This window comes from Pithys albifrons, chromosome 11 (assembly GCF_047495875.1).
Source record: "Pithys albifrons albifrons isolate INPA30051 chromosome 11, PitAlb_v1, whole genome shotgun sequence".
Classification (NCBI taxonomy): Eukaryota; Metazoa; Chordata; class Aves; order Passeriformes; family Thamnophilidae; genus Pithys; species Pithys albifrons.
This window is the reverse complement of record NC_092468.1, coordinates 25,466,180-25,481,189: the sequence shown is the minus strand read 5'-3', so window position 1 is coordinate 25,481,189 and position 15,010 is coordinate 25,466,180. Positions and strand designations below refer to the sequence as shown.

General features: G+C 45.0%; 1 protein-coding gene across 1 annotated transcript in view; it reads left to right on the top strand.

The window, feature by feature from the left end:
* Positions 1-15,010, top strand: part of RSRC1 (arginine and serine rich coiled-coil 1) — a 107,881-nt gene that overhangs the window by 870 nt on the left and 92,001 nt on the right. The window contains exons 2-4 of the mRNA XM_071566013.1: positions 4,942-4,956; positions 5,037-5,224; positions 7,654-7,779. Of these exons, the coding sequence (XP_071422114.1) occupies positions 4,942-4,956; positions 5,037-5,224; positions 7,654-7,779 (329 nt within the window). The remainder of the gene's footprint in view (positions 1-4,941; positions 4,957-5,036; positions 5,225-7,653; positions 7,780-15,010) is intronic.

The following is a 15,010-nucleotide window of genomic DNA, read 5'->3' as shown; positions in this document are numbered from 1 at the left end:
CTCGGGATCCACAGCCATTCCCTGGGACCCACAGTCATCCCCCGGGACCCACAGCCATTCCCTGGGACCCACAGCCATCCCCCGGGGCACACAGATCCCTCGGGATCCACAGTGATCCACCCACAGCGATCCCTTGGGACCCACAGCCATTCCCTGGGACCCACAGCCATTCCCTGGGACCCACAGTGACCCCTCGGGACCCACAGCCATCCCTCGGGACCCACAGTGATCCCTCGGGACCCACAGCCATTCCCTGGGACCCACAGTGATCCCTCGGGACCCACAGCGATCCCTCGGGACCCACAGATCCCTCGGGATCCACAGAGATCCACCCACAGCGATCCCTCGGGACCCACAGCCATTCCCTGGGACCCACAGCCATCCCTCGGGACCCACAGCCATTCCCTGGGACCCACAGCCATCCCCCGGGACCCACAGCCATTCCCTGGGACCCACAGCGATCCCCCGGGGCGCACAGATCCCTCGGGATCCACAGTGATCCACCCACAGCGATCCCTCGGGACCCACAGCCATTCCCTGGGACCCACAGCCATTCCCTGGGACCCACAGTGACCCCTCGGGACCCACAGATCCCTCGGGATCCACAGAGATCCACCCACAGCGATCCCTCGGGACCCACAGTCTGGCCCCCCCGGGTCTCACAGCGATCCCTCGGGACGCAGAGGGGCTGGAATGGGTTGCCCAGAGCAGCTGTGGCTGCCCCATCCCTGGAAGTGTCCAAGGCCTTGGAGGGCTTGGAGCAGCCTGGGCTGGTTTATGGAAGTGTCTGTGCAGGACAGAGTGTGTCTGTGCTGAAGGGATGCTCCAAGGACTGTGGTGGCAAACAGTGCCTGTCCAAGCTGTGCCACCTCTGTAATCCCAGGATATCCCTGTGGGACACAGCCACAGGCTCAGCTGCTCAAATTTGTCCCAGGATCAACTTCTGGCAACCTGTTTTCCAGTGGGAGCTCTGGGACATGCAGGGCCTCCCCCTTCCATGTGCCTGGAGCTCATCCAGGGTGTTTCCAGCACTCCTGGAGCTCCCCAGGGGTGTGCCTGGATGCCACAGGGCTTGTCCTGGCACAGGGAATGGCCATGGCATGTTGTTCTTTGGTCCTGGAGACACAAAATTAATGTGTTTGCCAAGTTTTGTCTGCTGCTTAGTCCATTTAAGGGGGAAGAAAGCTGATAGAATAAAAGGTGTTTAAAAATAGGCAATATATGTGTTGAAACGTGATGTTGGGGCTCATAAAGATCCATATCAGACATGGCTTTTATGCTCTTTGTCTCTCAGGTCTCTCTTATTAATCTTGCTGTGATCTGTGGGCTTTCAACTCAAAATCTCTGTGTTGTAGTTTCATTTTCTGAGCAGTTCTGCCTATTTTAAGTTTCGGGTTCATGTTCATTTGCAGGTTGTTCTATCAGTATATACCTGAAGAGCTTTATTTTACTGCTCAATAACTGTTAATGCCTTGGAGCTCTGGAAATCTTTTGCTACAAGGGGAAAAAATTGACTGCACGAGGTGGTGTGTTGATACAAATTGACATTTCTCTGTGGGACTGTCAATTAAAGTCACAATTCTGTAAATGAGATAAAACAGTCTCTCAAGTCCTGCCTCTCTGTGCCAAAACCTGTGTGCAATAACTTCAGTAAGATGGTAAAAATAACTTAATTTAGGGAGGTAATTCTCTTGCACAGCAGTTTAGGACTCCTGGAATTGTGCTGGTTTAGGTGGAGGGAGATTTGCTGGTTTAATCTGAATATTTAAAAACTGCTTTGTTTGAATTGTTGGCTGAAGGGCCAAGTTTGAGAGGGCTGGAAACAGAATCTATGGAGAAGTGAAGCAAATGAATGGAGGGATTTGCTGCAGCAAAGCTTGGGAATGGCTGATGTGTAGGCTGATAGCTCAGGGCTGTGTGCCAGGGAGTCGGGATCCGCAGGGATTTGGCTCCATGGGAATGAGTTTATGGAGCTGCTGTTCATTGTGGCACTGGGGGAACCCTCTGGAGCATCACAGCACATCCAGGTGCTGTCCTTGGGAAAATTCAGGAATTCCTGGGGTGGATGGCAGGTCCAGAGCGTGGTGTTTTCCAGGAGGATGTTCCTTTGCCTCCTGACTCGTTCTTGCTGCAGCTCCCTGGCCCTGGCTCCAGTCAGGAGGCATTTCCCTCATCCTTAATGGGGAATTCCTGCTTTGTGCCCTTCCCTGTGGATCAGGGGCAAGGAGTGAGGGAAGCAGCAAAGTTGGGATGGAGAAAAGGAACGAGTTTGACCTGACTGTGCTGGAAATGGGAGGACCAGGGAAGAGAACAGAGCTGGGCAGGGGCTGGAGCAGCAGTTGAGAGAGCTGGGTGGGCTCAGCTGGAGAAAAGGAGGCTCAGGGGGGACCTTCTGGCTCTGCAATCCCTGCCAGGAGGGGGAGCTGGGACAGGGGGTCGGGCTGTGCCCCAGGGCACAGGGACAGGAGGAGAGGAAGGCCCAGGTTGGACACCAGCAGGAATTTCCTCATGGAAAGGGTGGTCAGGCACTGGCAGTGGCTGCCCAGGGAGGTTTGGAGTTTCCAACCCTGGAGGTGCCCAAGGCAGGACTGGCCGTGGCACTCAGAGCTCTGGGCTGGGGGACAAGGTGGGCATCGGGCACAGGGTGGGCTCCATGGGCTGGGAGGGCTTTTCCAAGGTGTGCACTGGGCACAGGGTGGGCTCCATGGGCTGGGAGGGCTTTTCCAAGGTGGGCATTGGGCACAAGGTGGGCTCCAGGGGCTGGGAGGGCTTTTCCAAGGTGGGCACTGGGCACAGGGTGGGCTCCATGGGCTGGCAGGGCTTTTCCAGCCTCAGGAATCCCGGGATTCCAGGGTCACCTGCAGTCCCTCAGTGCTGGTCACACACAGGTGGCACCAGGGCAGAACCTCTCTCTGATCCAGGTGTTGCCTGGGAGGGTAGAGAGGGATCAGTTCCTGTTTTCCCAGTGCAGAAGCAGCGAGGGAGCCTTGGAACAACTGTATTTTCCCTGGAAAAGGGGCTGTTCCTGCCCATTACCTGAAGTGTCTCTGAAGAGGGAGCATCAAGAAATCGTCCTGAAATTTAGTATGTTTGGGAATAAAGCAATTTAAAGTGGAGTGGATCTGAACTGAGACCCACAATCAGCCTGACTCTCATTTAAATTAATTTAAAAATAACTTCCCAGAATTATTCTGTCAACTTGATTATGATAATTAGACCAAAAATGAGATTATTTTAATAATCTGTAAACACAGGAAGTCACATCAGTAGCTGAAATCAGTGGGCTGAGTTCTGTTGGTTGTGTAAATATTATAGAACTTCATTTGTAACTATAAATTAAACAGTAGAGATGCTGGACTAGTGATTGTGCAGCTTCTCAAAGAGAAATACCAGATATTAAAATCATCTTATGTATTTCTGAAATTTTGGAATAATTAACATCTAAGGCAAAAATGTATAAAGGAGCTAAAAGGAAGATGTGGAAATGGTTTCATCAGCAAATTTATGTTTAAATGGCTGTGACATTTTTGTGCAAATTTACCCCAAGTGGTTGCCAAAATAAATGAATTGAAATTCACTATGAGCGTAAATTTCAAGGTCCTCGGTCACAGGAATTTGTTGGTGTTTTGGTTTAGAATGTTGATTTTTAGTTGTCAAAATAATTGCATTGAAATTTACCAAGAGCATCAATTTCAGATCCCCGAGCAGCACAAATTTGTGGGTGTTTTATGTGTTCTTTTTTGTGTGTAAACTCCATTTCTGTTCCCAGGAGGAGCCTGGGGAAGGTGTGATGGTGTTTTAGACACACACCCACTGTATTCCATATATATTGTTATAGATAAAGATTATAGATATAGATACAGATATGGATATAGGTATAGATAAAGATACAGATATAGGTATAGGTATAGATATGAGTTAAAATAATTATTTTTCTTTGTTGCCAAAATAATCAAATTCAAATTTGCCGAGCTTAAATTTCAAGTCCCTGAGCAACACAAATTTGTGGGTGTTTTATGTTTTCATTTTTGTGTGCAAACTCCATTTCTGTTCCCAGGAGGAGCTTGGGGAAGGTGTGATGGTGTTTTAGACACACACCCCCTGTATTCCATATATATTGATATATGTGTAGGTATAGATACAGATATAGATACAGATATAGATACAGATATAGGTATAGGTATAGATATAGGTATAGATATGAGTTAAAATAATTATTTTTCTTTGTTGCCAAAATAAACAAATTCAAATTTGCCGAGAGCTTAAATTTCAAGTTCCTGAGCAACACAAATTTGTGGGTGTTTTATGTTTTCATTTTTATATGTAAACTCCATTTCTGTTCCCAGGAGGAGCTTTGGGAAGGTGTGATGGTGTTTCAGACATGCACACCTTGTATTCCATATATATTGTTATAGATAAAGATTATAGATATAGATACAGATATGGATATAGGTATAGATAAAGATACAGATATAGGTATAGGTATAGGTATAGGTATAGATATGAGTTAAAAATAATGATATTTCTTTGTTGCCAAAATAATCAAATTCAAATTTGCCAAGAGCTTAAATTTCAAGTCCGTGGGCAACACAAATTTGTGTATGTTTTATGTTTTCATTTTTGTGTGTAAACTCCATTTCTGTTCCCAGGAGGAGCTTTGAGAAAGTGAGATGGTGTTTTAGACACCCCCCCCTGTATTCCATATATATTGATATATGTATAGATATAGATACAGATATAGATACAGGTATAGATACAGATATAGATACAGATATAGGTATAGATATAAGTATAGATATGAGTTAAAATAATGATGTTTCTTTGTTGCCACAAAAATTGAGCTCAAATTTGCCAAGCATAAATTTCAAGTCCCTGAGCAGCACAAATTTGTGGGTGTTTTGTGTGTTCATTTTTGCCTGTAAACTCCCTTTCTGTTCCCAGGAGGAGCCCGGGAAGGTGTGACGGTGTTTCAGACGCCCCCCTGTGCCCCACACCCCTCCCTCTCTGCCCCCAGCGCTCACGCCGTGTCCCCGCAGGTGGGGGCCATGGGCCGGCGCTCCTCGGACACGGAGGAGGAGAGCAGGAGCAGGAGGAAGAAGAAGCACCGGCGCCGCTCGTCCTCCAGCAGCTCCTCGGGCAGCAGGAGCCGCGGCCGCAGGAAGGCGGGAAGGAAATCCAGGTCCCGCTCCCGGGACCCCCAGGGCTGGGCACACTACGAGAAGAGGTGGGTTTGGAAGCGGTTTGGTTTTACTGGTGCTGCTTTTCTGCAGATGGAGCTCTTTCGTTTCATGGCAGGAAGGTGTGAGAGTTTGAATCGAGTTTTCTCTGGTTCTTGGGAAGTGTTTTCTCTTTGAGCAAAGGGAAAAGCAAACCCACCACCATGACCAGGAAATCCCAACACACCTTCCCCCCTCCAGGAGTACTAAAGCAGGGAATGTGGAGATTCAGAGGGAACTCCTCATTCAAACAGGTAAAACCCAGCCAACTAAAATAACTTCCTTTCTTCTTCCAGCAGGGACACCTCCCACCAGCCCAGGGTGCTCCAAGCCCTGTCCAACTTGGCCTTGGACACTCCCAAGGCTGGGGCAGCCACAGCTTCTCTGGGCACCTGTGCCAGGGCCTGCCCACCCTCCCAGACAGGAATTCCTTCCCAATATCCCATCTCACCCCACCCTCTGGCAGTGGGAAGCCATTCCCTGTGTCCTGTCCTTCCATCCCTTGTCCCCAGTCCCTCTCCAGCTCTCCTGAAGCCCCTTTAGGCTCTGGAAGGACCTCTCAGGTCTCCCTGCAGAGGTGACCCCCCACTCTCCCAGCCTGGCTCCAGAGCAGAGGGGCTCCAGCCCTTGGAGCACCTCCATGGCTCCATCCTGGATGTCTCAGCCTGACTTGTGGGGGTCAATTTATTAGTAAGTGGAGCTGGAAAACATCTCTTTTGTCCAGTTGCCCTGTGAATCTGTTGGGAACTGCTCCTGACAACCCTTCCCAGAGCTGGTAGGAGAGGGATGAGTTGGCTGCTTGGGGGGTGTCTCAGTTGTTTATCTGCACCCCCTTTGCTGTGCTCCAGCTCAGCCTCTCCATGCCCTGAGGGCACACACTGGGCTGCCATGGGCTGCCATCCCAGCCCTGGGCTGCTGCCAGGCAGCTCTCAATCCCATTAGTCCAGTGCAGGCATGGCCTTCTCCCAGAGAAACCAGAGCTCCGAGGGGGATTAGGGGCTGGACAGGGCCCAGGGGACTGGGAGTGGAGCCAGGAAAGACCAAAGGGTCTGTTTTTTGGATCTGGCTGGAACCTTGGCTTTCCCCTTGGTTTAGGAGTTTGCTCCTGGCAGTTTTACACTCTGGGGTCCTGCTGGATTTATCCCTGACCCTCAGGAATGAAAAGCAGCAGCTTCTAAGATCCTGTTCCTCATTGAGCAGGAACACTCCATGGATCCTGTTCCTCATTGAGCAGGAACACTCCATAGATCCTGTTCCTCATTGAGCAGGAACACTCCATAGATCCTGTTCCTCACTGAGCAGGAAACACTCCATAGATCTGTTCCTCCTTGAGCAGGAACACTCCATGGATCCTGTTCCTCACTGAGCAGGAGCATTCCATGGATCCTGTTCCTCACTGAGCAGGAACACTCCATGGATCCTGTTCCTCACTGAGCAGGAACACTCCATGGATCCTGTTCCTCATTGAGCAGGAAACACTCCATAGATCTGTTCCTCCTTGAGCAGGAACACTCCATGGATCCTGTTCCTCACTGAGCAGGACCATTCCATGGATCCTGTTCCTCATTGAGCAGGAACACTCCATGGATCCTGTTCCTCACTGAGCAGGAACACTCCATAGATCCTGTTCCTCGTTGAGCAGGAAACACTCCATAGATCTGTTCCTCCTTGAGCAGGAACACTCCATGGATCCTGTTCCTCACTGAGCAGGAACACTCCATTCCTTCCTCAGGTGCAGAGCTGTTCCCTAGCAGGTAACCTGCCCATCTCTTCCAGTCTGGCAGCTCCTGCAGCCCCTTTCCCTTGTGCTGGATAATCACATGTCACTCTGAGCACATCCCAAATTACAGAAGTGATTCTGTGGTGTCATATTTGAACATTAATCAAACATAAAGGCCCAAAATATGGAGGTTCCCATTAGGATTGTAATTGTTGTTTAGTTAACTATTGGGGAGATGAAGGGGAAATTTTAGGATTAAGTGTTGGAAGATATCCCCATTCCCAGCTTCGGGATTAGCTGGTGTAATGTGTGGATTTAGGATCTGTTCTTTCACTTTGCTCCTTTGTGGATAAGATTTTATTCTTTGAATACATGAAGGTGGGTGGGAGGGGCAAAGGAAGATCCTCTTGTGCCCCCTGATTGAACTCAGGAGGACACTCCCAGCTCAGGTGGAACAAATTAACACTGATTACTTGATTAGTAAGGGCAGTGGAGCAGCCCCAGCTGGTGCTGTGCCCTGGGCTGTGGGTTGGGGAGCACCAGCTCCTGGAGGTGGCAATGCCTTGGGAAGGTGGGTGGCTTGTCCTGGTGGAACAGGGACATTTGGGGCACAGTGCACACCCCCACGTCTGCACATCCTTTCTGGGGGTTTCTGGGGTCTGTGCCCGTCCCCTGGGCTGGCAGGACAGGGCACACCCCAGCCTGGCTCTCTTGCAGGCGCAGACACAGGTCCAGCAGCAGCTCCTCCTATGGCTCCCGCAGGAAGCGCAGCCGGAGCCGCTCCAGGGGCAGAGGCAAATCCTACAGGTCCCAAAGGTCCAGGTCCAAAAGCAGAACCAGAAGGTAAGACTCTTCCCTGACAAAAACCCCTCCTACTTCCACTGTAACAACATTAATTTAGGCTTATTACTGAGCTTGGAATGTCCCAGAAATTATGATTCCAAGGGATCCCCTGAACTCCATGGCCCTGGAGGCTCCTCCTGATGGGAAATCCCTCAGGAGTGCTTTTCATACACTGAGCCTTTTGGTTATACTGGTGAAACAGTTTTGGAGAGAAGTTACTTATTTTGTATCTGACCAAGTGCTAAAAACCTGAATAAAGTCATTGGTTTTGTAGAATCATCTGAAAATTCCTTGTGGATGTTTTTTGGTTACTGGTTTCCATAATTCCCAACATTGGCTCCCTGAAGATCAGAATAAACTTATTTTCTCATCTTTATTTCCCCTGGAAAGAGATGAGTATTTAGTTATGCAATTTTTTATTGATATTTTAAGTAGTGCTAAAATTTTTCACAAATTGCTTTGTGACAAATGAGTATTTTCAGTAATAAACATGATTTAATTATTTAAATCTGGCTCAGAAGTTGTAAATTGTGCTAAGAAATCTGCTTTACTTTTTTAATTAGAAGAAGCTCATTTGGTGTGTGTGCATTTCCCAATTAAGAAGTTTAACTAAAGTTTACCTCTGGGTACCAGAATTACCATTAGCATTTTCTACTGATTTTTAAATTAATTATTAAGTGTATCAGGCAGATCAAAGCTGTTTTGGTGTGTATTTTCAAATCTAGCTGGCTAATTTTATATCCCTGCACTAAGAATTTATTGAACCTGTTATTTAAATCTATTTATTTACCAAACCAGTAGAATTTTGCCTCTAAATGTTGAAGATGTGACTGCTCCACTCTGTCTCATTTCTGTTCTGCCCTGACTCTTTCCCAGCTGTCCATTTCAGTAGTTGCCTGGACACTTCTTGCTGCAGTGCCTTTGTAGTGGCAATTTGGTTATTCCACCTCCTGATCTGGCTCTGGGTATCCTCAGCATGGGAGCTGGACACCCCTGATAAGCTGCTCTGCTGCCTCTAGAAAGATTCCTGGGAATATCCACCTTATTTTGCTGAGAAAATCAGTTTGAACCCGCTGAAAAGTCCAAAGAATGAGGTGAAAATGGAGGTTTTTCAGCGTTGGGAAATGGGATGAGCTGCTTTGAAAAGGGGTTTTATTGCAGGAATAATCTAAATTGCAGCTCTCATTAGCCTCAGTCCAGTGGTCACCTGTTCTGGGGCTTGCTGATTTTAATCATCATTACAACATGTGGAAATCAGGCATCTAAAAACATGCCCACTGCCAGGAAATACTGGGTATGAAATACTTTATGTGTGAAAATGTATTATCTCTTCAGTGGTTTTCCATGTTCACAGACATCATTCTTCAGGGAAAATATTTACAAATAACATCCTAAATGATACCAGAAGGGTCTAAAAGCTTAAAACTAAACCCACCAGGACATGTGAAGTCCTTTATTGGAGTTTTTTGTGAGTCTGCAGCAATGTTACACTGAGAAGCTGTGGATTAATCTGATTTTTGGAGCAGAATTAAATCCTTGCAGGAGCTGCCACTCCAGGCCTGTGTTGAGGCAGTTGCAGGGATGCCAAATAATCCCTTTTCTGCCTCAAAATCCCTCAATCCAAGGGCTTTCCACGGGGGACTGAGGACTTTGGGGTTCTCCAGGCTGGAAAAGGGATTGTGGGGGAAAGAGGGAATATGATGGAGGGGTATGAAAATTAAAAATACAACTGGTGGGAAAAGGTGGGTGAGGGTTTCCCAGCTCCTGCCATGGCTGAGCTGGGGCAGGTGTGGAGTGAGGGAAATCAAAGCAGATGGATCTTATGGATAAAGGAATTCAGCTGGGGAGGTTGTGGGTACCACAGGTGGAAATGAATTCAGAAGGAGTCAGAGAAGGAAATTCCACTCAGAGCTGTGAAATGCAGAGACTGTCTTAGGAAATGAAGGTATTTTAGTGCTGAAATGGAATTTTCATAAATTCCAGCTGTAGTTCCTTGTTTTCTTTGCATGGGGTGGGACAACTTCTTTTAAAGGTAAATACCAAACAAAGCACTTGTAAATAATTAATATCAGTGAGTCAGGCAGCACCCTGAGCTCCTGCAGGGAGGAGAGTGGTGCCCTCTGGGGTGTTCCTGTTGATGCCCAACTTCTGGAGTGCCAGGAGGGGCAGGACAAGCTGCTGCCCCTCAGGACAGGGAGGGTCACCTGGACTGGTGGCACTCCTGCTGTCCCTTCCCAGCATTGCCACCCTCAGTGTCATTTTGAATTTATTGTATTTATTTTATTTGTCTCATTTATGATGAGTCTGGCAGTGGAAAATGAGCTTCCTGTGGGAAGTTGGGCTCCATCCCGTGGTGTCTTTAAATCCCTGGAATTGTTTTGGGTACAAATCACCTGAGGGCACAGATTCTGTTCCCTGGAACATCTTTTCCCCTGTCCAATTAAGATTTCAGTTGATTTTTCAAGGTAATGAAGGTGTTGCTCAAAGTCTGTGTCTGCAATGTGTTTTTTAATAACTTTATTTTTATTATTAAAGATATTTTTAACTTTATAGGTTTTTTTATTTGAGTGAGTGACCTGCAGGTCAACTGTAAAACCCTGAACTCTCCTATTGTAATTGGAAAAGTTGGATTTTTATAACCACTCACTCAAAAAGGTTTTAAGTAGATTTTTATTTCTGACTTAAACCATTATTTTTGTGCTTTATTTGAGAAGAAAACTTGTGCATTAATAACTATTTTAGATGTGGTTTTTTTTAGAGTATAAAAATGGGGCTTCCTGGTAACATTTGCACTTTATTTGAGAGGAAAACTTGTACATTTATAAGTATTTTATTTTAGATGTGTTTTTTAGAGTCAGAAAATTGGGGCTTCCTGGGGATGTTTGTGCTTTATTTGAGAATAAAACTTGCACATTTATAAGTATTTTATTTGAGATGCAGCTTTTAAATTCAGAAAATTGAGGCTTCCTAGTAATGCTTGTGCTTCATTGAGAAGAGAGCAAAGCTTGTTAATTTATTTTATTTTATTTATTAAACTATTTTATTTTATAGGTGTTTTTCAGAGTCAGAAAATTGGGGCTTCCTGGTGATGTTTGTGCTTTAATGGGAAGTTGTGCATTTATAAGTGTTGAGTTGTGCCTTTATATATTGATTAAGGGGCAGTTTTAGAGTCAAAAAATGGGGTTTCCTGGTAATATTTTCACTTTATTTGAGAAGAAAACTTGTACATTTATAAGTAGTTTAATTTTGATGTGTTCTTTAGTCAGAAAATTGGGGCTTCCTGGTGATGCTTGTCCTTTATTGAGAAGAGAAGAAAGCTTGTTAATTTATAGCTATTTTATTTTAAAGTGTTTTTAGAGTCAGAAAATTGGGGTTTCCTGGTGGTGTTTGTGCTTCATTGAGAAGAGAAGTTGTGCATTTATAAATATTTTAATTTAGAGGCAGTTTTTAGAGTAAAAAAATGGGGCTTCTTGGTAATGTTTGTACTTTATTTGAGAAGAAAACTTGTGCATTTATGTTATTTTAGATGTGTTTTTTAGAGTCAAAAATTGGGGCTTCTTGGTGATGTTTGTGCTTCATTGAGAAGAAAAGTTGTGCATTTATAAATATTCTAATTTAGAGGCAGTTTTTAGAGTCAAAAAATGGGGCTTCCTGGTAACATTTGTGCTTTATTTGAGAGAAAAACTTGTGCATTTATAAGTATTTTATTTTAGATGTGTTCTTTAGAGTCAGAAAATTGGGGTTTCCTGGTGATGTTTGTGCTTCATTGAGAAGAAGAAAACTTGTGCATTAATTAGTGTTTTATTTTAGATGTGTTTTTTAATCAGAAAAGTGGGGCTTCCTGGTGATGTTTGTGCTTCATTGAGAAGCAAAGTTGTGCATTTGTAAGTTATTTTAGATGTGTTTTTAGTCAGAAAATTGGGGCTTCCTGGTGGTGTTTGTGCTTTATTGAGAAGTTGTGCATTGATAAGTATTTTAATTTAGAGGCAGTTTTTAGAGTCAAAAATGGGGCTTTTTGGTAACATTTTCACTTTATTTGAAAGGAAAACTTGTTCATTTATAAGTATTTTATTTTAAAGGTGTTTTTTAGAGTCAGAAAACTGGGGTTTCCTGGTGATGTTTGTGCTTCATTGAGAAGAAGAAAACTTGTGCATTAATTAGTGTTTTATTTTAGATGTGTTTTTTAATCAGAAAAGTGGAGCTTCCTGGTGGTGTTTGTGCTTCATTGAGAAGCAAAGTTGTGCATTTGTAAGTTATTTTAGATGTGTTTTTAGTCAGAATTGGGGCTTCCTGGTGGTGTTTGTGCTTTATTTGAGAATAAAACTTGTGCATTTATAAGTATTTTATTTTAGATGTGTTTTTTAGAGTCAGAAAATTGGGGTTTCCTGGTAATGTTTGTGTTTTATTGAGAAGCAAAGTTGTGCATTTGTAAGTTATTTTAGATGTGTTTTTTAATCAGAAAATTGGGGCTTCCTGGTGATGTTTGTGCTTCATTGAGAAGAAAAGTTGTGCATTTATAAATATTCTAATTTAGAGACAGTTTTTAGAGTCAAAAATGGGGCTTCCTGGTAACATTTGCACTTTATTTGAGAGGAAAACTTGTTCATTTATAACTATTTTATTTTAGATGTGTTTTTTAGAGTCAGAAAAGTGGGGTTTCCTGGTGATGTTTGTGCTTCATTGAGAAGAAGAAAACTTGTGCATTTATAACTATTTTATTTTGGAGGTGTTTTTTAGAGTCAGAGAACTGGGGCTTCCTGGTGGTGTTTGTGCTTTCCTGAGGAGCCAAGTTGGGCACTTGGAGCCTCCTGATTGAGGCAGTTTGTGGCGTGCAGAACGTGGGGCTTTGCTGTAATGCCATAAATTCCCAGCTGTCCTACAGCAAGGCAGTACAATGCAAATACAACTTAATAAGATCACAAACCGAATTTGGGCGAAACAACCGAGATTTACATTAAATTAGGAATTTTAAAACCGATTTAGTTTGTTTTACTGAGCATTTGCTTAATAACATTTCTCCTCCTCGCAATCTTTTTAAAGGCAATAACTCGCCCGCCAAGCGCAGGCACAGCCCGGGCAGAGAAATTGGAAGCAACAGCTCCCTCTCTGCAGCCAGCCAGCCACAGGAAGGAATATTTCAGCTGCACAGAATTTAATAAATCATCCCATTTCCTAATTCGATCATATTAGATGCTGATGTGGAGGGAGCCTTTGGAGTGGCAGCTCCTCATTAATAAACATCAGGCTGGGGGAGAGCAGGGCGGCTGGTGGAGGATGTCACAGTTCCCCTTCCCCACTTCCCTAAGTGGAACAGGTTGATGCCATCCCGGGTGTGATTTGTCACTGTCTTGCTAAAATGGTTTGGGTCGAGTTATGGAGTCCAGAAAGCTGGTGGCTGATAAATCAAACGGGGATTGAGTGGACAGCAGGCAGTGATTGATACTGTGACAGGATATGAGGAAAGGAATCTCCATCCGAGCACGCACGATATTGAATATGAGGAGCAAAATGGCCCTGGAGTATGGATATTATTCAAGGAAATGAGAATAATAATATCAGCTGGAAATTATTGCTGGCTGAAGATTAGGAGAGTTCTTATTAGAATATTGTGCTTCTCTGGGCTGGAGAGGCTCAGCCCTCGTGGAATTCCCGGGTGGATGGAGCTGTGGTAATGTTTTTGGAGTTTTCTCTGTGATTGTTCTGCAAGTTAATCATTCAGATATATATAATCATGTATAAAATACTCTGCATCTGAACTCAGATCTCCTAATTTACAGAGCTTTACATGGAATTGGCCTCCCAATGTTGCCCTTGATCCCTTGATTTCCTGCATTCCTGTGATTATGGAGTATTCCCCTGTAATTGCTTGAAATATGCACGTTTGCTTTGTTGTCTGCCAAGTGTCTCTGGCTTTTCCCTGCACTGGAAACTCCAAACTGCAGCTCTGGAATCTCTTTGACACAGCTCAGCTTAAAGCTGGCCCAGACCCCCCCAGAGCCCCCACAGCCAGTGGGGCAGAGCAGGTTCTGTCGGTGCTGCTGCCCTGGAGTGTCTGAAGGAGCTGTTTGAGCACTGTCTGTGGTGTGTGCACATTCACATCTTATTTATTAATTTGACAGTGCAGAGTGTGCAGCTCCTGCAGGGCAGGGACAGAGCACCTGCTTTGGGGGGGTGGCTGTGGGGCACACCTGGTTGGGGGCTGGGGGAGCAGCTTGTGGGGTGAAGCTGCCACAGCCCCATCACCCCAGCAGTGCCTGCCAGGGTTACCTTCAGCATCAGCACTCACAGCCTGGCACAGCTCCTCGGGGTTGAGCAGTTGTGATTTGGAATATTTAACAACAGGGGCCATAAAATAAATCACAGTGAAACCCCACTGAGTTCTCTCTTGGTCTTTGAGAATTCCCTTTTTTAATATTTTCTTATCCCTTGCTAGGATATTATATATTTTAGTGAAGGGCCAGTATTGCACAGTGGAATGTTAAGACTTTTTAAAGGAATTGAGTTCCTTTGTATTTGTGTTACTTGGAATGGGTCTGTCCTCACTTAATCTCTTTTTTTTCCATACATCATATTATTTTAGTGGGATATTTATATGTCAGAGGCTTTCCAAATTAAGACCTGGCTTATCAGCTGATTAAAAACTGTTGGATCAAGGCATAATCTGCACTAAGTTGTGTTCAAAATACAAGTTTTACTTACAGGCTCTGTCTGCCTGTCCTGCTGCACACACAGTAATGGGGAGCTGCTGATGGATCACACTTTTAATTGTGCCCAACTCCTCCAACAGCATCAGCCAGAGAAGGAAAATAAAGGTTTTCAGGAGAGAGGAAGAGGAAAGGCATGGACAGTTTGAGTGGACATTGATGTCAGAGTTGTGGGGAGCTTTGTAAATTTGATTGAGAGCTTGGAGAGCAACAGGAGGAGGTAGAGGAGAAATTAATTTAAAAAAAGGAGAAAAAATGAAATGGTTCAATGTGGTTGTGTGGACTTAAAAAACTGATTTTAAGAATGTTGTGAAGAAAGACTAAATTTCAGTGTGATGCAGATGTTTGGATTGAAGCTGATGTTGTTCCTGGTAAGAGCAGAGGTCTGGCTGTGGGACTGTGTTAACACAGGGGGGGCTCCAGGGAGAAGGGACAGCTTAGGGAACAAAGGGAAGCTTTTCTGGATTGTGGGAGTTTATTGGGTGATGGGGAGGAGGTGGAAGGGAAATGGGAGGAAGAGCAGCAGG